Source organism: Rhinichthys klamathensis, unplaced genomic scaffold, assembly GCF_029890125.1.
Source record: "Rhinichthys klamathensis goyatoka isolate OS25496 unplaced genomic scaffold, OSU_Roscu_1.1 h1tg000301l_1, whole genome shotgun sequence".
Classification (NCBI taxonomy): domain Eukaryota; kingdom Metazoa; phylum Chordata; class Actinopteri; order Cypriniformes; family Leuciscidae; genus Rhinichthys; species Rhinichthys klamathensis.
This window is the reverse complement of record NW_026606820.1, coordinates 1,871,356-1,898,097: the sequence shown is the minus strand read 5'-3', so window position 1 is coordinate 1,898,097 and position 26,742 is coordinate 1,871,356. Positions and strand designations below refer to the sequence as shown.

Here is a 26,742-nt window from a genome sequence, read left to right as displayed (position 1 = left end):
TGGTCTGTGCTTGACTCAAATGCTTCGCTCTCCACTCAGGTATAAAAGCTGCTGTCGGTTAATTAAGGTTTGAATGATGAACTCAAGCCATGTCGACGGTGGGTTTTATGGACGTCTTTGATATTTATTTTAAATCACTGTCATGGTTGGTTACAGGTGATATTCATGGCAAGCGTGACTTAGTTGTTTGTTCATACAGAAAATAGGCCTATTTGAGCCGCTACAGTAAGATGCTGTGTGAACAGAACATTTCGAGAATCAGATATCCAAATAAATGCAGTTGTCATTTCCAAACCGTTTGAGCGTAGCCATAAAAACAAGTGGTTAGCCTTTGATTGGTGTTGCACACAGCACTGCATACGCAAATTGGCCTGAACAACTTGAAATATTATCGTTGATTGACTTTTCATTAAAGGTACAATATGCAGGATTTTTGCAGTAAAATATCCAAAAACCACTAGGCCAATGTAATATATTTTGTTTAGTTGATTACTTACAATATCCCAAATGTTTCCAACTATTTGTAAATCGTGAGAAAATTGCGATTTTAACCAAGGAAACGGGGCGTGTGAGCAGGGGTGAGGAGTCGCCAGTCAATGGCGTCATATCCGCGCTACCCCCGGTTTCCGCCAGGTTTGACCTCGTACTGCAATAGTAACCATGGCAACAGACGTTGACAACTGGGTTATGCCGGTTATGCCTAGAAGGACGCTCACGCTGTTGTTGTTTTGTTCAAACATTATGGACCATGGCAAGCAGACTTTGAGGCAAAAAGAGGACTAAAACGAAGATCAACATCTTTTGAGATGCCGAGACCTCCACGTCCGCGACTAACTTTGACTTGACAGAGACGCGAGTGTTGCATGTTACTTTATTAGACAGGTGAGCAAATGTACATAAAACGAATCAATGTTATTTAGTTCAACATGATGAAATGTTAGAATATGATCTGTATATTATTCTAATGTTGATCTAGCTTACTGTTAGTCTCATATAGCCAACAAACAACCTAACTAACAACATTCAACACACTCAAATGCCGTTCAGTGTGATAGTGTAACTGTTAGAGCAAGTGAAACAGCGCTGCGTTACCTCAAGTTTAATTCGCCTAATAAACTGACCTGTGTGAGTATTAATTCAGCACTTGCATGTAGTTCGGTAGAATGAAATGTCCTTATTCCTTTATATCCGCGTTAAAAATATCAATGTATTCACTCATCCATAAAAGATCCATCAGCTTGACGACTAGATCCATAATTCCGCTTAATGCGGAATATACGTCATTAATATACACCTTTGTTCTTGTAAGAGGTTAGCGACCCCTGGTGGCGAAAAATCCTGCATATTGTACCTTTAACTTCGGTAGGGTGAAGGGTGGGAATTCTGGCGAGCCACATGATTTTTGTCAAAGAGCCCCGTGTGGCTCACGAGCCACTGGTCTAAATGATTCAAGATTGTACTTGTTCTCAAGTCCAACAAACTGACCCAATGATCTGGTCACAATTAATAGTTGTGATGAAGATTATCAGTGAATGACAACTTGAATTCCTCACACAAGTTAATTTTATAGTTTCAGACTTGGAAACACATGGATCACTTTTATGACGGTTAAATGGACCTTTTGCATGCCATTTAAAGCTGGATAACTTATTGTAATTGTATTGAAAAGCGTGATTCTTTTGTGTTCCATGGAAGAAAGAAAGGCATAAAGCACAGGAACGACATGAGGACGAGTTCATTTTTGGGTGAACTATTCCTTTAAATCCACTCATGCACACACACAGCCATTTCCAGCACAAAGCATGACTCTGGGCTGTGATGGTCTGACCTCTTTTATTAGTTTTGATTTTGTGAGGGCTTACCTTATTTCACCTATATATGCTCATAATTCAGTGGCTTTCGCTTGTCCGCCAGCCTGTAGCTCTTAACATCTTGTTTGGTAGCATTTCAATAGCCCAACCTCTCTCTCTCTCTCTCCCTCCTGTCAGCATCCAAGCATGCTCTATTCATCCCTACTGTTGTGATCCTTAATCACACAGACTTAATAGGATGGAGGGTGAACGCGCACATTGCCATGGGTCGTTTTCATTATCTTTTTTAATTAATGTGACTGCCCAGCTACACCAAACATGAAGGAATGCATGCATGGCCATGCGCACATCCACACGCCCATGCATGAGGACTTAGCAGCTGTGACAGATTATAATGTGTGTGGGAGGTGGTGTACTCACAAACTTTCATCCGGAGAGAGACTGTCAGTGAAAAAGGAACAGTTCTGGTTCTCCATTTCTGCCAACCTGAAAAGAAAAAGCAAGCGAAATGAAAATGTCATTATGGAGCATGGGTCACAACAAAAAGGGAAGCATACAAAGGCAAAGCCACTGTGCACTGTAATTTGTTTGCTGGGCCAAGGACTGTGACTTCAAACACGAGGCAGAGGAATGGAATTGCACACAGGCGGAGGAAAAGACGACGACAGCTGTGACTCATCGAGACATCTCAGCGACTGCATAAGAGACACCTTAGAGCAGTTTCTCCAACCCAACATTCACATACTGTGATCCTATACCCTGACATTTCAGATACCGCGTACGACTAACCTGGATGGCAAATTATCATGCAACCGCTAAAGCAGTGCCTCCCGGCTTCACCCTCTGCTCTCTACCACCATGACAAAGCCAGGGGAGAATCTGTTCCCCTTTCACTTCATTTGCCACAAGAATTGTCACAAGAAACTCCTGGGTATTTTCACCCAAACCCCTTGCGAGTTTTCATTCCCTGCCACAAGTGGCACATTAAAAACAGAATATAAAAAAGATCTCCAACAAGCACCACAGCTTACATGTCATACCACAGACATGCCATGCCTGAACGTATACAGTATGTACGATTTATTGTCCACTCCAGCTCAAGTCCTTGTGACAAGACTCTGTGGTCATCTTGAAAATATTTTCTATGTAGGCAATTAGGCAGAAGTCCTATTTACTTGAATTTACTAATGAAATCTCCGAAACTGTCTCCAAGATTACATTTCAACAACATACACTACTGATAAAAAGATTAAGGTCGGTAAGAAGTTCTTTAAATTAAGTCTTGTACGCTCACCAAGGGTATTTGTTCACAACATACAGTAAAAACTTTGATATTATGAAATATTATTACAATTTAAAATAACTGTTTTCTATTTTAATATATTTAAGTGTAATTTATTCTAATTCAGCATTCTAATACACTGCTCAAGAAATACTTCTTGTAGAAAACGTCTCGGGTTATGACTATAACCCTTGTTCCCTGAGAAGGGAACGAGACACTGCGTCGAGAATCGACACTTTGGGGACGCTCCCTAAGCGTGCGCCTCTGAAGTATGAATGAAACTAATCCAATCCTGATTGGTGTTGCGTCGTGACGTAACATGTGACGGCATACCCGGAAGTATAAAAGTGACACTGTCACAACACACACTAGCCTCGCGATGAAGCAAGACGCTCCAAGGCCTCAAGGGGCGTGGCAGAACGACGCAGTGTCTCGTTCCCTTCTCAGGGAACAAGGGTTATAGTCATAACCCGAGACGTTCCCTTTCGAGGGAACTCTACACTGCGTCGAGAATCGACACTTTGGGGAACGAGTGCCCACTAGGCCACGCACCGAATAGGCCTGTCCCGGAGTGAAACTGTTTAGGCACTCAGCAAGGACTGAGCATGTGTGTGCCAGGCGTACTAGGAAGGTGGAACCTAATAAAAGTATGTGGAGTAGCCCAACCGGCTGCCTCACAGATCTCCTGTAGAGGAACTCCCGAAAGAAGGGCCCTAGAAGAAGCCATGCTTCTAGTTGAGTGAGCCCTCACGGCTAAAGGTGAAGGCAAATTGCGCACCTTGTAAGCCTCAGTAATAGCCTGAACAATCCAAAAACTAATAGTTTGCTTGGATGCCGGGAGCCCCTTCTTAGGTGACCCAAAACATACTAATAATTGGTCCGACCTTCTCCAAGAAGAGGACCTCTCAAGGTACACGCTCAAAGCTCTGACGGGGCAGAGCAAATTAAGCTTCTCTTCTTCTGCCGACACATTAGGTGGAGGATGGAATGCCTGAAGAACTGTAGACCGAGCCGTATTCGATACTTTAGGCACGTAGCCCGGACTCGGGTGCAAAAAAGCTTTACTCTGCCAGGGGCAAACTCCAAGCAAGCTGGTGTACCAGGGCTTGGAGATCTCCCACCCTCTTAAGTGAGGTAATAGCTAAGAGAAAAACCATTTTCAGCGTTAAGTCCTTAGGCGAAGCCGACTGTAGAGGTTCGAAGGGGGCCAGGGACAACCCTTCCAGAACTATTGCCAGGTCCCAGGCAGGAACCCTGGACCTGGTTGCCAGTCTCATCCTCCAAGTACCACGGAGAAAACAAATGACCAACTGGTGCCTCCCCAGAGGCCCATCACTTAAAGGTGAGTGGAAAGCCGCAATGGCAGCCACGTACACCTTAAGCGTGGAAGGGGAGAGACCCGCAGAGAAACGATCTTGAAGAAACTCCAGAACTGAAGCCACCGGGCAGTTAACTGGGTCCAACTCATGTTCTCTACACCAAGTGAAAACACATTCCACTTGAGGCCATATAATCTCCTAGTAGATGGAGCCCTAGAGCTAAGTATGGTTTCAACTACTCCAGCTGATAGACCAGCATTTAGGTACTGAACCCCCTCAGAGGCCAGACCCACAGCTTCCACAGCTCTGGGTGAGGGTGGAAGACTGTGCCCTCTGCCTGAGACAACAGATCCCTCCTCAGAGGAATCTGCCATGGCGGAGCTATCAGGAGTGATATTATGTCTGAAAACCATACTCGGGTCGGCCACCTCGGGGCAACCAGAAGTAGACTGATGCCCTCTTGACGGACCCTCTCCAGGACTCCCGGGAGCAGAGCGATCGGGGGAAGTGGGTACAGGCGAAGCCTCGGCCAGGCCTGTACCATGGCATCCAACCCCAGTGGGGCTGGATGTGTGAGGGAGAACCAAAGTGGACAGTGGGACGTCTCTCGAGACGCAAACAGATCCACTTCCAATGGTCCAAACCTCTCCCATACTGACTTCACCACATCTGGATGAAGTCTAAATTCCCCGGGCCTCAGCCCCTGCCTCGACAGGATGTCTGCTCCCTGATTCTGAACCCCCGGAATATACATTGCTCTGATAGAGAGTATTTTCCCCTGGGACCAAAGAATGATCTGATGCGCCAGTCTGCACAGAGGGCACGATCTGAGTCCCCCTTGTTGGTTCAGATAAGCTACCACAGACGTATTGTCTGATCGTACTAAGACATGGTAACCATTAATGTCTGGGAGGAAGCTCCTCAAAGCCCTGAACACAGCCATCATCTCTAGACAGTTTATGTGCCAAGAATGATGATGGTCCTGCCACAGACCCCTGGCAAAGCGGCCGTCCATGACCGCGCCCCAACCAGTGAGGGAGGCGACTGTCGAAACGGTTTTCCGGCGACATGACGCTCCCAGCACTGGCCTGTGGGATAGGAACCAAGGTTTCTTCCAAATTACCAGAGAACGAAGGCATCTGCGCGTAACTCTGACTATACGGAACAGATTCCCCTTGAGGGAAAAAACCCTTGGCTCTCAGCCACCACTGAAGGGGGCCTCATGTGTAGAAGGCCCAAATGTATAATGTTGGATGCCGCTATCATGAGGCCCAGCAGTTTTGAAACTGCTTTACAGTGATGGCCTGGCCTAGCTTTATCCCGGACACCATGGCCAGGATGGATTCGATACGAGCGGGAGACATACGTGCCTGCATTGTAACCGAATTCCATTTCATGCCCAGAAGAGCAGTCTTCTGAGCTGGTTCCAACACACAGTGTTGAGTCTCAACCCCCGATTCTAATCTTGACCAAGGACGACATCTCAATGCCGAACTGCCATTCCTCGAGACTGGGCCAATAAGAGCCAGTCGTCGAAGTAATTCAGTGTACGGATGCCCTGAAGCCTCAGTGGAGCCAGAGTCGCATCCATAAACCTACACATGAACATGTGGGGAGAGAGTGCTAGGCCGAACGGAAGAACCCGATCTAAGAGAACCAGCCTCTCGAGACTGGCCTCTGGTGGTTTCCGAGCACCCTTCTCGACTGCCTGAAGCGGAAGACCGGCAGGCTGTAGTCGATACGGTTTTCGTAACCATAACTGATGCTTGTTTTTTTTTTTGTTTTTTTTGAGGAAAAACGACGCATAGTGCGTTCGCTGGAAAATGATGCGGCCCGAAGCGTCATAGACGGCGGGCAATACACATCGTTTCCGGGCCCCGCTGCAAGAACCACATCCGATCCAGCCTCTCGAGACTGGTCTCTGGTGGTTTCCGAGCACCCTTCTCGACTGCCTGAAGCGGAAGACCGGCAGGCTGTAGTCGATACGGTTTTCGTAACCATAACTGATGCTCGTTTTTTAATTTTTCGAGGAAAAACGACGCATAGTGCGTTCGCTGGAAAATGATGCGGCCCCGAAGCGTCATAGACAGCGGGCAATACACATCGTTTCCGGGCCCCGCTGCAAGAACCACATCCGATCCAGCCTCTCGAGACTGGTCTCTGGTGGTTTCCGAGCACCCTTCTCGACTGCCTGAAGCGGAAGACCGGCAGGCTGTAGTCGATACGGTTTTCGTGACCATAACTGATGCTCGTCTTTTATTTTTCGAGGACAGACGACGCAGAGTGCGTTCCCTGGAAAATGATGCGTCCCAAAGCGTCATAGACGGCGGGCAATACGCATCGTTTCCGGGCCCCGCTGCAAGGACAACATCGGTTGCCCTGCTACTGAGTGGACAGCCCCAACATTTAGATCTACCATGCCAAACCAGTCCTCGGATCTGATTTGGTTTCCAATAATGGAAATTGTAAGACTTTTGAACCTGGATCTCCTCAAAGAACAAGTCAATAGCCTTAGATCTAAAATTGGCCTCAGTCCAACATCCTCCTTTGGAACTAAAAAGTACCGGCTGTAACACCTGGACTTTCTATCTGGTAGGGGGACACTCTCTATGGCCCCTTAACTCCAGTAGAGTCTGTACCTCTTGTTCCATAACCCGAGCCTGTTCTGGAACCCCTGCGGTCGGTACGACCCCAACAAAGCTGGGAGGTCGGTAACCGAACTGCAGTCCGTACCCATATTTAAAAATATTCAGGACCCATAGAGATAATTGGAAGGCGTTGCCATTCTACAAAATCTACTAAGGGAACCAGCCCCTTGGGACCGGCCTCGGGTGTTTCTCGAGCACTATTCTCGACTTCCTGAAGCAGATGACCGGCAGGAAAAAGTCTAGAAAAATTTTGTGATCATAGTCGGTGCCCGCTTGCAAGCTCTTGGGGTGAACGCCACGGTGTGCGTTCGCTGGAAATCGATGTAGCCCGAAACGTTCAAAAACGGCGGGACAACATATATAGTTTTATGTATATATATATTTATTTTTATATATATATATATTTATTTTATTTATTTATTCATAAACCTGTCTACGATAGAAGTTACAGCGTCGGAGAACAGGCCAGAATGTGATAGCGGAGCGTTCAGCAGAAAATATTTGTCTTCCCTTTTTTATACCAGACAAATTAAGCCACTGATGTCTCTAAACCATCATAACTGCTACAATAAGCTATGGTATGTTTAGTGCCATTATACGCCTGTAAAATCGTCTTAGAGTACAGGTGAAAAAGAGTGGTTTTTTTTATTTATTAGGAGAGTTCTTATCTCTTTATTTGTAAGATTGGGGAAAAACAGTTAGCCCGGCGCTGAGGTTGTGACCTGCGTTCCTTCACAACCTCTACCAGCTCCTCATAGCTTTGGCCGTGAACTGGCGCGCTCAAATCACGGTCATCCGCATCAATACTGAGCACATCCACTTCCTCGGAAGCAGAGAGCTCAAGCATTGGGACCTGATCGTGGGCAGGAGAAGCCGCGATGCGGGCTCCTGTACCACTCTCAGGGGCTACGGGATCCTCAGACGAAGAATGAGAAAGTGCCGCAGCAGTCTCATTCTCATCTGTAAGATCCCGCTGCGAACCCCGCGATCTCAATCGTCGCGCCGCCTCAACGGACGCGGGACCAGAACCGTGGGGAACGCGAGCCTGACCGTGCTCATCAAAGCACGCCAGCCGGGAGCGCAGCACTCTAATAGGAAGTGCTTCACAGTCTGCACAAACAGCTCCCTCAAGAGCTGCTTGTGTATGCTGTGCTCCCAAACAATTCACACACAAAGCATGTGTGTCCCCACCCGTAATAAAACGAGGGCAAGGATGCACACATCTTTTAAATTGTTCGCTGGCCATTCTGATCAACTGATTGACAAACAACACCAAATAAGACAGACAGTTTCAACACAGAGCGCTTGCTGAAGAGCGAAAGCTAGTGTGTGTTGTGACAGTGTCACTTTTATACTTCCGGGTATGCCGTCACATGTTACGTCACGACGCAACACCAATCAGGATTGGATTAGTTTCATTCATACTTCAGAGGCGCACGCTTAGGGAGCGTCCCCAAAGTGTCGATTCTCGACGCAGTGTAGAGTTCCCTCGAAAGGGAACAGCTGTGCTGCTTAATTTTTTTAGGACTCTTTGATGAATAGAAAGCTAAAAAAAAAAAAAGATTTATTTGAAATAGAAATTCTGTAACATGTATTTAATGTCACTTTTGATCAATTCAATTTCTTAAAAAAAAAAAAACTCTTACCCGCCAAATTTTTTAATGGTAGTGTCAAATCAGCAACAGAATATAGCGACATTGGCATCACACATTATGATATATCATATCTCCACTGCTTGATTGCTTGTTTTGTCACAAAAAATGTAAAACATTTAAATCGCCCAACTCTAATTTGCTAGATATATAGATCTTATATCCATCAACCTTGTGATCTTCTGTAAAGCTGCTTTGAAACAAATGTGTATTGTGAAATGTGCAATATAAATACATTTAATAGAAATAAAGATTAATTATATTTCTTTAGTTCAATCTAAAATAAACAATTTAGGCTGGTCCAGCTTATTACGTCACATTTGTTTGTGTAGCACTTTTCGCAATACATTCTGTTTTAAATCAGTTTTAAGAGATGTCTTTACAGAGATAAATGGGCATGATATAGAAAAGCAGGAGACATCTTCATTATAGAGGTCTAGTCTATGCAAGAGATGGACAAATGGTCTCCACTTCCTTCCACTATAGAAAAATGAAGCCAAAATATCCCAGTAATATCTGTTGACATCTTGCGCCAATTACGTTATTTGTAGTGATCCTGAGGTGAACCCGTGGTATCAAGGGACTCAATCACAAGCACAGTTGCCAATCTTGACGTTACACCTCGTTTTTAAAGCATCAAATAACTAATTAAAACAAAACTTACATGAAAAACAAACACTTGAACAAAAATCAACGTGATAAGAACTACATCAAATGATAGAAACCATCTCTCGAAAAAAATATATATATTTGAAGTGTAATTGGATTTTTTATTGAATTTATTTCATTTTTATTGAAGTGTCTCATTTGGATTTCATGGACAGGACGGGGTTACTGCAGCCAACAAAGGGGGTGATCAAAATGTGAGGCAGACTTGATGCTAATGCTCACAACAGCGCCCCTTGTGGCAACTTTGAGAATGCAACAAATGTGCTCCAACCCAAGTCAGAATCCAACAATGTATTAAAAAGAGGTTGCGTGGCTTATAGAAGGTTCACCCTGTGCCTCCAGCAAACTTCTGTATGCCATCCAGATCAGACACAATTAACCCAGCACAACAGAGGTGTTTTCAACACAACAGGGAGCTGACAATGGTCCCTGTGCTTGCCATTAGCAACGCAGTGGTGAAACTTTGCTTTTAGCAATGCACTGCACTTTCCTTGCCTAAGCTTACCCTTAGGTGAGAGACTGGGGAGATTTCACTGCGTTACCAGGAGAGCCTGTGAATTAGCAACAATATAAGAGCCCCTATAGAGAGGTTCTGTAATGAGGAGTGCTAAGTGCATTCATGTCATGTTGCTAGGAAAGCTGCCAGAGAATGGTCTGAATTCAACTTCAGAACACAGCAGACTACAGAACCCACATGCAGGATGGGGCTGCCTAAGAGAATAGCAGAAAGTCGATACACATTCACCAGCCAGGTGTCCTTCAGCCAATGACGGTGGTGCTGGCTGTCCTGGTTAACCCCTCCGCCTGGCTGTGACGACTCCTAATTGAATCCGCAGAAGTATCCATCAGTTCAGATCCAATCAAATGTGTTACTAGAAACTGCTGATGATGCCACAGATTCCAGGGTGTGAGGTCAAATGGAGTTTATGGTTATACACGCATGTCTTTGTATTTGTTTAAATGGGTATTCCTCAGTGTGTGGTTAGTGTGGTCTCTTGTTACAGGGAAAAAGAGAGGTCACAAACACAAATCAGCGAGTACATGACAAACAATTTCCTCCTTTGAAAAGCACTGTCTTGAAATGGACATTGTGTGTTAATTTTCAGAACAACGGCTCATTCTTTCTGATATGCGGTCTGCTTTTCAGATGAAAGACCATCACTACAGACCACTTACTCTGTCATATGCAGACTCTGTCTAAATCCACCCCTTTACAGCGAGTCTAGAACATCAAATGCCAGTGGATTTATTCTCCCACCCGCTCAATCTTGAGGTCCTCCAGTCATTACTCTGGATTAGCCTATAAACGCACGTACAATCTCTGTTCTCTCTCTGCGCTCTTACTGCAGATACCACATCTGAAACATCTGACAAGAATTTCATTTTCTATTAAAGTTCAAAGCAAGTCTTGTCGATGTCGGAAATAAATAATGTGCCACCTCATTTAGCACACGCTCTCTATCACTCATATTTTGTGGAGGACTGAACTATCAGATAAAAGTGAATGAAAGGGATTTTCCAATGGGCTGCAAAAGAGATGTGGATTTTTCATTCTTTATAGAAGCATTTTTACAGTTATAAAATGCTTGTCTTTTCTTATTTAGCCAACACTTAGATCAAGCTGTTTAGAATGCACAAAAGCAAGGACATGAATAGAAAGCTTGAGAGTTTCCTGAAAGCACATCAAGATCAAAGAATCAAATGTTAACATGCAAAGACAGAGTGAGGAATAATGTTGTTTATCACCATGTTTTGAATGTCAACCATGTTTTAGCAGCCAAATTCAATAAAGAAATAGTGCAAACTAGATAAGGCCGCAAACATGTGACCATTTGCAATTTGATCACAATTTGTGACCAAGTAAATGTATAAATAGACGCACAAAAAAAAAAAAACTTTACTGTAGTGAAGTAATAATACCGGACGAGCCCCCAGATATTATATAGATGTAAGCTGTATGTTTTATGAGCTGAAATTTGCCTTTTTTCTACTGGACATACCATTGGTATATACATTAACAAAAACTGAATGAAATTTTAAATATTCAAGAAAAAGAAAAAGAAAAAAAAGTAACAAGTTTCTGCTCTAATTTAGGCAAGGCTGCTGGCATTCTGTAAACTGACGACCCCTGAACATTGAAATATATTTAACAGGTGAAAGTTGAATAAAAACAATGAATATTGTTCTGAGCAGGGACAACTAACGCAGACGGCACTGATGTTGGGGGAAACCAGACATAGCATAAGAGAGAGACAAGAGACAAATTTAGGGAATTAAAAAGGACAAGAAGAGAGGAAAAAGTGGGATACATACGGTAAGTGATTGATATTAGGAAGGACAGGGGGAAATGAAATAAGACCTTGAAAGCAAGAAGTAGAAATCAAGCATATGACAGAGGAGGAGACAGACAGATGAAGACAAAAGGACACAAGTCGAGAGAGAGAGAGTGTGTGCTCTGGTCTATTTGAAGTACAGATAAGCTGCAGCAGAGTGTGAGCTGAGACAGTTGGCAGCACAGTATGCTAGGGCAGGCAAAGGGCTGATCTGTGCGTTCATGTGCTTGTGTGTGTTTAGGTAGTTGGCAGGGAAGTTAGACGGGGCAGAGGAGCATATCTCTGATCGTTTGCTGCAAGTCAAACCAAACCAGTCACATTGGGCCTCCCACAGCTGAATTAAAGGGTTAGTTCAGCCAACCATGAAGATTCTGTCATTTACTCACACTCATATTGTTCCAAACCCATGTGATTTTCAACTTAATATGTTTTGTAAATGACCTGATAATTTGTTAAATAGAATTTGTACAGACATTATTGCTTATGTGTCTTATATTTGCATTGAATTGTTGGTTTTCCCTTTTTTATTGTATATTGTGCATCTCACTAAAAGGGTTAAAGGTAAATGATTTAATATTTATTGCTTAGTAGTAATTGTATAATCTGAATTACACATTGTCGTATTGGTTATTAGTATGCTGCTTTTATTGTTTAATAATGGTCTCATACAGTGTTTGTTTGTCTTTGTGATTTTTTGGGGGATACATCATTTAAGAAGTATTGACCATTAATTCAGTGGGGTAGCAACATGTATCCCCCAGCTCATACATTTGCATATATTTCATACTCATTTGCATATATTTAATGCCATAATTTAGCAGGAATATTACAGAAATTGTGTGGCATCAAATGTGTGTGTGAGGGTGACATAAGCCTGAAGTACTACTGTACCTAATTCTAAACCCCACTGGTGATACTGTAAGTGTGAACGTTCTAACATGTTCGAGTACAAGTGCATGTCTGTATGTCTTTTTTTTTCTTGAGTGTGTAACGTGCACTGCGTCCAGGCCAGATGAGACTGATCTGTGCTAGCAGCTCCCTCGAGCCCTCCAGACCTTGTGTGTGGAGCTTTCATTCTTCTAGTGGAAAGCAGCTGACCCCTGTCCACCCCTCTGAATGCCATCTCTCACCCTCTCTCTTTTGATGTCCCTCTCTCTTTTTCTCACATCCCTCTTACTTCCTCTAAGGCTTTTGTTAAGGCCCTGCTGTTTGGTACACTGTGTCCATGCAAAGAGGATCAATATCCCAATCAGAGCTCAGGAGAGTGAACAGAAGTGGCGGCTGGGAGAATATCAGAGCAAAATTGATGCGTGATCACTGTCCATGCGAGACACTGTCCACTGTCCAACCCTTACCTGCTGGCAAAATGCTCAATCCGGCTGTGTGTGTCCGCATGAGGCAGCCTGGGAGATGAGCAGGGTCTGTAAAACCACAAACACACACACACACACACGCCTGTTAGCAAAGTAGCTTGATATGAATGAATGCCTGTGGCCAGGATGGGAAACCAGCTAAACCAGCTGAAGGCCAGCTTGTCAAGGCTGGGAGAACAGCTTAACCAAGCCAAGACCAATAAATCAACTAGGCTTTTTTTTTTTTTTGACATTATTCAACAAAACTTATCTGGTTTAAAGGATGTTTAAAGTTCCCCTGACATGAAATTTTCACTTTCTGGGGTTTTTAACATTAATATTAGTCCCCCTAGCCTGTATTTGGTCCCCTCGTGTCTAGAAATGATGTCATATAGGGGAAAGGTTACCTCCCCCTTCTCTGCTTTGCCCGCCCAGAGAATTTGGCTCGCCCATGAGAAAACGAGCTAGGAACAGGAAGTACGAACGCGCCTGCGCGATTTTAGTTTTTCCTAGAGAAATAGCTTTGAGATTTGAGTTTTTCCTCGAGAGATATCATGGCTTGCAAACGAGCGAAGCATGGCAGTTGATCAGTGTTCGGATGTACAAATGAACACAAAAGTATTTTTTAGTTCCTTCATCCGAGCCTCTGATTTTATTTTCTCTGGAAATGCGCCGACAAGTTGTGTATGGTCCAAACATTTCACCGACGACTGTTTCCTCAACTCGATGAACGTCTGAAAATAAATCGATCGAGCTACCAAGCAACAATTTCTGATGTGTAGCCTAATTGTTCAAGTTCAGACAGGTAAGTTAATCTTTCTCTCAAAATCGTTCAATACTGTTTATCCATCAGTAAGTCAAGCCAGTGACTAAAATATCAACTTCACATCGTTTCTTTTAGTAGGATGAAAATAATCTTATTTAAATTCTGAACAAATTATACAGAAAGCGATCAAAGAACAATCTTTCCACACAGCGCGAGTTTATCTGGACAACTCGTTACGAAATCAAGGACGCGCGTTACACTGAACAACGAAGCTCTTACTGTATTAGGTATTTACATCATCGTGTTTGCATTGGGGAAAGCATTAGAGAGAGTAGAAACTGAGTTGCAATGATAAGATCTTCATTCTCGCGATCAACAGACTGTCATCTGCTTGCTCAATGCTCAGCACGGCAACATTTTATGTGATGGGAATAGATATAAATACTTTCTCACGATTCGTTAATCTCGATAGCTGTAATAGTAAAAACGTATAATAGCGGTAGTAAAAGTATTCGAGAAAGTTTCGCATGTAATACATAGCTATTTCATATGCAAGCATGTCAGCCAATCACAGCAGTGGCCGGTTCCACTGAATCCCACAGAGACACGCCCCTTCAAACAGAGCGTTCAAATCAGAGGCTAAAATCAGGCTAGGAAAATTGCCTTTTATTTCTAAATTATGTCTATTTTTGATCTAAAAAACATACTAACATTATAAGGGCAACCCAGGAAACATTATAAAATAATAAAATAACCCCATGTCAGGGGACCTTTAAATATTTTTACTGGGAAACAAGACAAAAAAAACAAGATGGCCTAAGATGGCTTGTGGGTCTTAGCTAGTCTGCCAACCTAGACAGGCTGATCCATTTGCTTTATTTAGAGGATTTTTGGGCGCGTTCAGATATTTAGGAAGGGGAAACAGCTGGGCGACCAGCTTAATTCAGCCAAGACCAGGAAACCATCTAGGTTAATTAATTTATTTACCAATAAAATGTCTCTGGTTTTAAGGATGTTTAGATAGTTTTACTTGAAAATAAGACAAAAATAAGCTGTCCTAAGATGATCTGCGGGTCCTTCCAGCCTGGACAAGCTGCTGTTTAGCTGATTTACCCAGACATCCAGCTGGTCTCCCAGTCTGACCAATCAACAGACAAGCTAAGGCTGGTTTAAGATGTTTCTTTTCAGCAGGGAAGAGAATTATTTTTTGCAGTGCACTGCATTCAGTCCCACAGTTCTCCACTTATAAATCTTCAAAAAGAACGCAACGACACTTAGGTGTGATTCTCATCAGCGGAGACAGGAAGTCAGACTCACGTCTCAGAGCTCTCCACCTCCAGTACTGATTGAACAGGCAGGTAGCCCCTCTGAGGGTGTTTACTAAAATACTGCTTTGAGCGGAACTTGTTCTTTAGTGTCTTCGCAAAGTCCCTCATCTTCTCGCCTGAGGTCGTCTGGAATGATTCAGAAAGAGAGAGACAGAGAAAGAGCCAGAGAGAAAAATGAGAGAACGAGCGATTGAGACACAAAACATCCTCTTCGTAACATTCCTCCGACACACAGCCAGTACATCAGTTTCTACACAGAACATTTGTCTTCCTCCCATCTCAATCTATCATCTCTTGAGCAGCTACAGAAAGCCGGAGCATAATAAAGACGCCCACCTATAAAACTCAGACTGGAGCATGGGAAAACCATTAAGCAAATGGCCTTATGCTGTATTTCACTGCAGGAGATCAATTTGGTTCAATTCATATTTATTTTGCGTAGTGCCTTGAATAATAGTGATTGAATTTGAAACCTTTGAGCAAGCACAAAGCTGCCAGCTGGCAAGGAAAAAACCTCTGCAAGTAAAAAAGCATATGTACCGGGGTGTAGTATTCCATGATGGGGTAGTGTAGTTTCTTGCCCTTGGTAGTCCGGCCTGTCAGAAAACACGTCTGGCAGATGTCCACATTGAACTGTTTCAGACTTCGGTATCTGAAACAGTGATGAGGCGGAGACACATTTTATATCCAAATGTAGATGTGTTCATTTTAGGATTACGAATAGATTAAAATAATGAATCATGACTACCCTGCTGACAATAACAACTTAAGGCTAGCAGGGTGGTTTATGCTGCATAATGATGGTTTAGTAGTAATGGTGGATCTTGTGTTCACCAGCAAAACTTGTCTCTTTCTAGTGAAGTAGGTTTACTAAGATAACCTTCTGGTTAAACTAATCAAGGTGGGGACATAAAAAAAATTAGCATACAAATCAATATTACTTACTGTACACTACCATTCAAAAGTTTGGGTTCGATAAGATTTTTTGGAAGAAGTCTCTTATGCTCACCAAGGGATACAGTAAAAAATGGTCATATTTTGAAATATTATTACAATTTATAATTTAGAAGAACTGTTTTCTATTGTAATATATTTTCAAATGTAATTTATTCCTGGAATGGCAAAGCTGAATTTTCAGCAGCCTTTATTCCAGTCTTCCGTGTCACATGATCCTTAAGAAATAATTTATGCTGATTTATGCTAATGCTGATTTGGTGCTCAAAGAAAATGTTTTATTATTATCATCCATGTTGAAAACAGTTGTGTTGCTTTAATATTCTTGTAGAAACCATGATACATTTTTCAGGATTCTTTGATGAATAGAAAGTTCAAACGATTTTTACTGTCACTTTTGATCAATTTAATGCATCCTTGTTGAATAAAAGTATTAATTTATTATTGACTCCAAACTTTTTAATGATAGTGTAAATATTGCACCTATTGCACCATATATATATATATATATATATATATATATATATATATATATATATATATATATATATATAATAGGTGTAATATACTGATTCTGATACTGAATATTTAAAATGAATATATAATATATATATATACACACACACCTCAGCCCTATTTATTTTACAAACACAAAACCAGTCCATTAACAACCCATGTATATTACTCCCCGTGCAGTTCTCTAATATAGTGCTATTACCACAAAACCTTTGATCAGCTGAAAGAACAATCATTTATTTTGACTAGCTAAAGAACACAGATAGATAGAGAGGTCTGTGCCGTCTTTCTCCAAGAAAAGACTGGCACTGCAGCAGCTCACCTGAAGCCCTTGATAGGGCACTGCTTACAGATATAGCAGCGTGCCTGGTGCATCGCGGTCTCAGCCACAGTCACCCGGTGCAAAACAGGGAGCCACACCACCGACTGAGGCTCCAGAATCATCCACTCCAGGAAGTGAGACACCTCGATTGCTGACTTACCTGGAGCCTAGAGGTAGATACAGAAGATGCACAAGAAAGAGAGCACAGAGCAACAAGTAGCATGAATCAAGATACCCAGCGGCCATATTGTTCATTATGCATGCCTAATTAAGCACCAAAACATCTTCTGGTAGCTGATGGGCACAAGCACCTTATTAGAGCACATGCCCTTAAAAGAACTCATGTGATACGGGGGAATCACGGCCCCATGAAAGGGAAGGATACAATCTCAAAGAGGTCGCCCCGTGTTACAGTGACCTGGTGGGAAACGGATGACAGGCAATAACCCTAATAAAATAGGATGACATAAAAATCTGGAACGTGCTAAATTCTCATTAAATACGCATCGAAGATGCATTAAAAGGTTGATTTCCTTTGGGCGCACTCTGAAGCTTGGGCAGATATTTATAATTAACATGAGTATCTCTAGCGTGCCCCTTAGTCGTCGCTGGAGTGTACAGTCTAAGAGGGCACGGCAGTGTGTGTGTGTGTGTGTCTTTAACAGTGCTCGGGGTCTGGGATTGAGACCAAAGTCTGCAGTGCAGCGCTGAGTGGAAAACTTCAGAAGTTTCAATGAAACAAAAAAAAAGGATCTTCAGGATCTTCTAAACAGTCCACACCACAGGGAGAGCCAAGAGTATCTCATGAGATGGTCCATAACTTCAAACAAAGTGAACCAGTCTTTTCATCTACGAACATGCTGCAACACATGCCAGATGGCTGATCTGCATCGTTCTTGGCCTGTCATGATTAATGCAGCTGGGTGAAAAATTGTGTAATTGTGTAATTACAGTGGCATTCCTTCCAGTAATAAAAAGGCAGACACGGAACAAAAGTGAAAAGGAATTTTAATTACGTGTGCCTGCAACTGCACACATGTTCTTAGAACAGGATTTAATTAAGGACGGGCACACTAAGAATGAAAGGTTTAAGGCCATAGTACAGGAAACCAATATCATAATCAGCCCTTCAGTAGAATGAAATGCCAGAAGGTCACGTTACACTGTGATGTCCCTGCAATTTCTGAATTACAGCCTCATAAGAGTGAAGAGAGATGAGATGATGTCAACTTTTTTACTAATTCCTATTACGTTGGTATTTGAACTTAAACTCTTTCAAAAAAACTTGATTTCACATATGTAGTTGAGTTTTGAAATGAGTCAGAAAGCAATTCATAATGCATTATCTGTCTAATTATTATATATTAAGCTGCTATGTCTAGCATTAAGATGTTATTAAATGATAAGATTAAAAAATCGATTTTTGCTTTCAGGTAAATTAACATTACAATCAAAAATTAGGGGTCAGTAAAACCTTTATTTGTTTTTAAAGAAATGAATACTTTCTTCAGCAAGGATGCAATAAACTGATCAAAAGTCACATTAAAGACTTACATTGCAACAAAAAAAGAATTCTGTTTCAAATAAATGCTGTTCTTTTGAACTTTCTATTTATGAAAGATGTTTTATATGGTTTATCTATGGTTTATGGTTTATACTGGTTGAAACTCTTACAAAAACCTGATAGCAATTAATAATTAATAATAAGTGGTCTTAATATATATTTTTAAAAAGTACATATCTTCTGTGGAAGTCTCAGGACCAGAAAATGTTCGTCCAATCATTGCATTCGGATAGGATGTCATACCTGACTGTCAACCTATGTATTTCCATACCTCCTCACACCCTGCTCACGCAGACATAATGAACACACGTCTTCAGCGTTTCATGAGGCTGTGCAGAGTTGTAGACAGACAATCACAGAGCGCCGCAAACAAACAGCAGTCGCCTTTTACAGTTCCTCCTGAACCAAAACAATGAGCTTTTGCTACGATCACGGCATAACTACCGTGATTAAAAGATGGAAACTCAGAGCAGTTCATGTCCTCAGACTCAGATGTATGCCTTTCTATGGCAACACTATCAAAGGCTAAATGAATCTGCAGCAGTCAGGTGGAACAAGTCAGTGCTCTTTAAGTTGTTTACGTTTATAATTATTGTAATGTTATGTGCTTTGAGAGGTAATTTAAGGCTGTCTTTCGTGACACTTTGCAGACTCATGTATTTTGGAGAAGGCATGGCTTTGGAGACGCTCTGAAGGGAGGGGGGTCTTTTAATTTCAAAGCTAGCTTGCTATTGCTAGCCTCTCCGAAATTGCCTACCCCAACTTTAAGTCAAGGGTGTGATTTCTGCGCCTCTTGTGTCAATACTTCCAAAGCTAAAATAGCCTACTTCCAAACAGTTTTCCCAAACATTTGCAAATTAGTCTCTCCAGTTATGCCATTAGCTGAGAGGATGATATGTGTTTACATTTTTGGAGAAAAATAAAACTTTGAATGACAGAAGGAAGCATTTTTACATAAAAACAGCTAACTTTCACAAGATTTTACAATATGATATAGTTAAAATCAAATACTTTCCTGTATCCTATTTACAGTATATTAAAAGACAAAAGTATAATAGCTATTCCTGGTTGATTTCTCCAAAAAGTTTAACCTGCGTCTCTGTGGTGCTATCAAAATATGCAGTGGCAGACAAGAGTGTTTGAGAAAACGTTTAAAAATAGCTATTTTGTTTTTGCTATTCTGTTTAGTGTCGTCGTTAATGGCATTGAAATTACACACTTCACTTTTAATGGCACAGATGTTAGAAGTTTAACTCTATTGTCCCCTTGAGTGTGCAAGTTTGATACTGGCACAATACAGGAGAAATACACATTTAATAAGTTCAACAGGACAGCCAAGCACTGACCAAGCATTTGTGTCGAGTAGGTTTCTGGCCAGTGACTCACTAAAACAGCTCTTTAATCTCTGTACGTTCCAGCCCAAAAACCCAGGAGAAGCAGAGCACAGTTAGGGCAGAAAATGCAAGGTAGGGAGAGAGAGAGAGAGAGAGAGAGAGAGAGAGAGAGAGAGAGAGAGAGAGAGAGAGAGAGAGAGAGAGAGAGAGAGAGAGAGAGAGAGAGAGAGAGAGAGAGAGAGAGAGAGAGAGAGAGAGAGAGAGAGAGAGATGTGACAGGCAATAAATAAGGAAAGTGTGAAAGTGTGCCTCTGGTACAAATATTTAAGAAGATTTGCTCATCACAGAGAGCAAGGGTCTGTGTAGAGGGAGGCCCTTTCATCATCTGACCAGAAAGCATATCAGAGAAAAAGAGAGATACTGAATCTCTGAGATACTGTAATGAGATACTGATAGAGAATCTTGTTAGCTGAAGAAGTCTTACCATCCGAAAGCAGCTGCGGACACTGGGCTCCACGTTGCTCCCCCCAAATGCCGCCACCTCCCCGAGCTGCCGAGGGATCTGAATGGCCTCGTGCAGTAACAGACTGAGATGTTTCTGATCTGTCAGTCCACTTGGACCACACACCTGTCTGAAAAGGTCTGCAATACATAAGCAGAAAACCTAGTTGAATACTGCACTAAAAGAAGACACTAGGGAAAAGAAGCTTTGTGCCAGTGTGCAGAAGTCTGGAGGTGGGAAAATTGAGAATGTGTGACTTAAATGGTTTTAGGTTATATAGGTGTGAGGCGAGATGTCTAACACTTTGATGTGCAATGTATTGCCACTGCCAAAATAAAATTCTTAACCATTGTTTTTTTGTGTGTGTTGTGTATATACAGTATATATATATATATATATATATATATATATATATATATATATATATATATATATATCTTAATTCAAGATATATTCTCCAATAACATGTATATATATAGTTTGTGTGTAAATAAGTGCATCTATCTGGTTTTAAAGATGTTTAAATCTTATTTTAATGGAAAATACAAATATTTGAAAAACTTGGGGTCTGGTGAGATATTCATGATGCATGCACTGATTTAAATGTGGACAAAAGGCTAACATTAGCCGAGAAACCTAGAACAGCTCATACAGTGTGTGTCAGGAAGCCATCAATGAGCAGAATGGCCCTGACAGGAGTGAGAATATTCTCTGCAGTGCCAGTAAAAATAGTACTATCTAAAGTGGCTGGCACACATACACATTCACACCCAAAGGCAAACCAGCCTCACACATAGTCAAGTCCAAGGACAGATTATGGACCGTGACAATCAGTGCCAGAGCCAGGGCCTCTAACTGAGATGCCGACTGTGGCCCAACACCTAGAAACAAGCCACTGCAGATGTAAAATTGATATAGAAAAATTGATACAGCGCTTTATGCCAGTGGCTCGTTGCATGATATGAAATAAACACAGAAATGAGTGATGTTATGTTTTCCTGGCCACTCTTTAGCACTAACAAAAACCTTATTGGAGATCTGATGTTGTATACTAGTCATTGCACACCGTTGTCTCTTTTGCAACATAATGCACACAAGGTGTGTTTATTTTTGCAACTTGCGTTTGTGACTTTAAATATCCAAATGGGGACTTTATGATAAAGTCTATTCCTAGTTGGAAAATCTAGTAGCTGGTTATTAGTTTGGTTTAAAGGCCTAGGTATACTTATTTCCCGCATTCCGCTCAGTCTTGTGCACAGTTGAGTGCGCAAGCATTTCAAAGTATACTCCTTTGGCCGTGAGTGCAGAAAGACGGGTTTGGCGCATGTACACTATCTAGTGGACATTATTTTCAAGTTCTCAATTCCCTCGCACATGTGCTGTTGTATGCGCACCATCCGTGCGGACACAAAAATTGGGCTGCATAAGGACAGCGTGCGTGGACAGCCAAAGTATACTTTGGACTTAAGCTTGTCATTGGCTGGTATAAGCTTGTATACCACCAACAAACCAGCTACTTATGGTGATCAAATTGGATTTGGAACATGGTGGCTGGTCAACCAATTAATGAACAGTTTGGACCAGTTAATGACCAGCTTAAACCAGATAAAAACAAGCCACCTTGTTCCAAAAACAGCTTAAACAGGAACAAATCGCAATTGCCACAAGGGCCCTGCAAGAGCATAATTTGTCCATGGCTAATAGGTCTCCATCTACACATTCTTAGTAAGGGTGGATGTGCTCTTTACTACTGAAATGAAAAAGTAATTGATGACAGAGAGCAAAATTGATCCTTTAATCAGTGCTCACTCTCTTTACTGATAAAACTCACATTTTAGGCAATGTTTGGGTGTGATAACCAGATTGTATTCTGACCCAAGGATGTCCACCTCTGGCTTGGTTGGACTCTTCTCCTCCAATGCTTTCTGCAGTGCACTGCACATGACTCTTATTTACTGGGTCCTGATTGTGTCTGCGCTGTCAAAGTACCCTCTAACCCTCCCTTCCAAAAGCAGATTTAGGCCACGGATGAAATTTTACAGCATCAGAGAAAGCCGAAAGAAAAACCTCATGAGAGAAAAACTTTGCACTGACACATTTTTTTTTTTTACTTTAGTGATACTGGACCACAGATTCCAATAAAGGTAAGAGGAGGTGTGTGGATCGGGAGTGGCTGACATTGTGGGGACAAAAAGTCCAAACAAGGACAGTAAAACTTTAAATCACCTTCACTACAATTCACATTTGGGGTCAGTAAGATTTTATTTTTAAGAAATTTAATTTATTCAGCTAGGACGCATTAAATTGATCAAAAATGGCAGTAAAGACATTTATAATGTTACAAAGGATTTCTATTTTAAATACATTCATCAAGAATCCTGAAAATTTATTTCAGTTTCCACAAAAATACTAAGCAACACAACTATTTTCAATAAAAAGAAATAATAATAATTAAGAAATAATAATAATAATAAGAAGAAATATGTCATGAGCACAGAATACGAATATTACAATGATTTCTATGGATCATGTGACACTAAAGACTGAGTAATTGGCTGATGAAAATTAAGCTTTGCATCACAGGAATAAATTACATTTTAAAATATATTAAAATAGAAAACAATTATTTACATTTATAATAATGTTTTAGTCTTTAATGTATTTTTGATCAAATTAACGCAGCTTAAAGTGAGCGCAAGTGACTCAAAAACATAAAAAAAATCTTCACAACCCCAAACCTTTGAACAGCAGTGTATGTTGTAAGGATCAGCTTAAAGGGATAGCTCACCCAAAAATTAATTCTTTAATTAATTACTCACCCTCATGTTGTGAAATCTGAGACCTTTTTGTCCCTCCATAGACAGCTACGCAACTACCACTTTGACGCTTCAACAAGTTTATAAAGAGACAATAAAACTAATCCATATGAATTGAGCGGTATGTTTTGGTTCATTTTTTGAAGAGACTCGATCACTTTATATGATAAACAGATTTAATTTAGGTTTTTATTCACATTTAAACATTGATCAGCGAACATAAACAGAAGCTCAACCGAACATACTTGGTGCGCGAGAACAAACCTCTTGTAGAAGCTGAAGAACCTCTGAAGAACGTGCTGCGTAACACAAGAGAATGGATCTCATTGGTTCTCGTACGTCAAGCGAACATGCTTGAGCTTCCGTTTACCACAACTGATATGTGAGTTGATGAATGTTCACAAAAACCTAAATTAAATCTGTTTATCATATAAAGTGATTGAGTAAAAAAGAGCCTAAATTCAATCAGTTCATCATATAAAGCGATTAAAAAAATCTGGACTTAACCACTCAAGTCAATTCATATGGATTAGTTTTATGATCTCTTCATGAACTTTTTGAAGTGTCAGTGTCAGTTGTGTAGCTGTCTATGGAGGCGCAGAAAGCTATCAGATTTCATCAAAAAGATCTTCATTTGTGTTCCGAAGTGACAGTCTTACTGGTTTGGAACGACATGAGGGCGAGAGGAGTAATTAATGACAGAATTTTCATTTTTGGGTGAACTACCCCTTTAAAAACATAATAAATCTCTACTCACATTTATACTTTTCCTGGATGTCTGCGTTGCATAGAATAACCAGGCCCGTCTTGAAGGAGAGCACTCGGATCTTACCATTACGACCACTAGAGAAAGGAACAAAGCCAAAAATATGAAAGAAATACAAACACAATTTCAACATTCAAAACTTCACTGAGGTTCTTCTACATATTGAAATGATCCTGTCAGTTAGTATGACTGTGTAGTAGGTACCCAGCACCAAACAGAACTGAAAGGCCCAGCATCGTGTGGTACAGTCGGCTCAATGTCTCACCATGGATGTACTACACAATGCAGAAAAATCATCTCAGCAACTGCCTCGGCTCACTACTGAAGTCGTTAACAAGCTATCACGGATATATGGTTAATATATGAAGTTCTGGAGGAGTTACTTCCTCCAACCCATCTGAATCCTCAATGAGGATGCTGCCAGGGGCTGGTACTGCTAGCTGAGCAAAAAAGTGATGCAGCAAGTATATATACAGAGTGAACTTTTCAGATTTGTATAGTGGTACATTTCTTGCCTTATTCAATGTTGTATGCTTACAGGAAAAGACATTTCACATTTACTGCACCAAACAGACCTATCAAAAAAGACTAAAGCAGGTCAGGAAGCATTTGAGCTCCGCTGAGATCAAGATCTCACCAACAAATCCAAACAGATTGCTGTACAGATCCAAAAATATTCTAGAAAACTGATCAAGCACTACCAAATCATATTTTGCTGTGTGTAACAAGGAATCCCCTGTCAGTATTGCTACTAAAGGGAATATTTCCTACTTTGTTTGGCTTTCTTGTTTGACTGAGAGCATTTCATTATCATCCTCATGCATGCTGCTCATTCTTATTCACATTCGTTTGTAGCTAAACAAAAAAGCAATTACTACTAATTATTCACAGGGTGAGAGCTCCAGTCATTAGCAGTAGGTAGTTAAGAGTCTGGTATATATTTGAGACACATTCATGATGGTTAATAGAAAACCAAATATATATATTTTTTTTATGTTGGCAAAGAAGGCAAAAGCTTGGCACAGTATATGATTTCTAAAGTCAAGCAGAGAACATTTTTAACTTCTACAGTCTGATTAGTTGCCTGCTGGTGATTTCTCAGTGACATAGTCATAATTTCATTCACTTAACTGTGGAAAAAGGAGAACACCTAGGAGAACACCCTTTGCCTATTGGTAAGAGATTTAAGAGTCAATAAGAGTGTCCACACTTGGCAGGTTCTTAGAAACTAGTCATTGTATTCATGTTGTTTTGAAAATGTACACAATTTCTTATACTTATTAATTTGACTTAACTTAGTTAAGTAGTATACTTAATTTAATTTGTGAAATTTCCTTAAACAATCTGTGTGCAAAAACTTGCGGTACATTTTACTTTGAAACCTTGAATATATTTGAGTGTACACATCTAAATCATTACTTTTCGAAACCGGTTTAAAAATATATTTTTCTAGTTTTCTATATTTTTCTAATTCATAAATATCATTACGTTGTTGGGAAGTCAAATATCATCACAGTTTACAACAAACTAACCTTGTGTTGTCATAAAAAGGTCAGACTTTTGGATATTTTTTTTTTTTTGTCTGTCTGTACCACATGACTTTGAGAATTCAAGAATTTATTTTTTCTCTTTATTATAATAATAAGACCAATGTTGTTATTATTACTTCAAATTAAAACTTCTAAAAAGTGGTTTTGTTAATTTAAATGCTGAAATAAAACTAAATTTAAATATTAAATGAAAACGAACAACTTACAGAATAAATGAATGCTAAATAGAAATATCAAAAAACTAATATAGCAAATCAAATTATAAACATTTTTTAAAAAGTATAAAAAAATAACACTGATCAGAACAGTTTTTTTTTACTTTTCCTCCTAAAAATATCACAATTATTTTAATGCAGAAATGATTTGCATTTTAAGGCATTTTTAAATAAATTAACAGATAGGACAAGAGCGTCATGTCATAGACCCTTAAATCACAGAAAAAGGGCGCACCTTATTCACAGGCTGTGACTGACCAATAAAAGTGTCTCGCAGACAGCAGGAGGGCGCAGAGTTGGTTTGACATCATTTGTGGGAGCAGGTCAAAGGGGTTGTGGGTGACATTACCGTCAGTACCTGTCGTAAACGTTCAGCAGCCAGTTGAGACACATGTCGACGCACAGGGGGATATTGATCAAGACGGATCTTTCTTCCTCTAGTCTCTCGTACAGGGAAGTGAGTGCGTGGATGACCTCGACCACATCCATCACATGTTCGGCGTGCTGCAACTCCTGTTCTCTAAACACGTCCACCACGCTGCTCAGCTTCAACAGGTCCACTAGAAAACACACACACACACACACACAAAGGGCAGATGCTTATTACTGCATGTGGAGTGTTAACTAACGGGATTTGACTGTTCTAAGATAAATGTATCTAGCCATCTCTAGTGCAGCAGTGAGATTTTAGGGTAAAAAGACTGTATGCTGATGTCATCCCAATTGGATAATGAGCTGAAATATGGAAGAGGTAGAGTGGTCATGGTGCTTTCAGGGTTAGGTGGGTAGACAGAAACACTAACAGGCTTTTTGTCAATGCTCTTTTTATACAGCCATCCTCAATCATCATCTCAGTTTCTATAGCAGCCCGGTTATTAATTCGGCTAATGACATAGAGTAGCAAACCAGGAGTCAAGGTGAGAGAGAGAGAGAGAGAGAGAGAGAGAGAGAGAGAGAGAGAGAGAGAGAGAGAGAGAGAGAGAGAGAGAGAGAGAGAGAGAGAGATGTTATCAGGTGTTAGCAGGTGAATGTGTGTGTGTGTG

The 26,742-nt window shown here is 41.0% G+C and overlaps 1 protein-coding gene across 4 annotated transcripts in view; it reads right to left on the bottom strand.

Annotated features, from left to right (window-relative positions):
* drp2 (dystrophin related protein 2) overlaps window positions 1-26,742 on the bottom strand; it is a 207,222-nt gene that overhangs the window by 20,620 nt on the left and 159,860 nt on the right. For all 4 annotated transcript variants that reach the window (XM_056270290.1, XM_056270291.1, XM_056270292.1 and 1 more), the window contains 8 exons: window positions 26,058-26,259; window positions 23,926-24,011; window positions 20,335-20,492; window positions 16,953-17,119; window positions 15,701-15,812; window positions 15,150-15,286; window positions 13,070-13,135; window positions 2,232-2,297 (listed from right to left, as the gene is read on the bottom strand). In XM_056270290.1, the coding sequence (XP_056126265.1) occupies window positions 2,232-2,297; window positions 13,070-13,135; window positions 15,150-15,286; window positions 15,701-15,812; window positions 16,953-17,119; window positions 20,335-20,492; window positions 23,926-24,011; window positions 26,058-26,259 (994 nt within the window). The remainder of the gene's footprint in view (window positions 1-2,231; window positions 2,298-13,069; window positions 13,136-15,149; window positions 15,287-15,700; window positions 15,813-16,952; window positions 17,120-20,334; window positions 20,493-23,925; window positions 24,012-26,057; window positions 26,260-26,742) is intronic.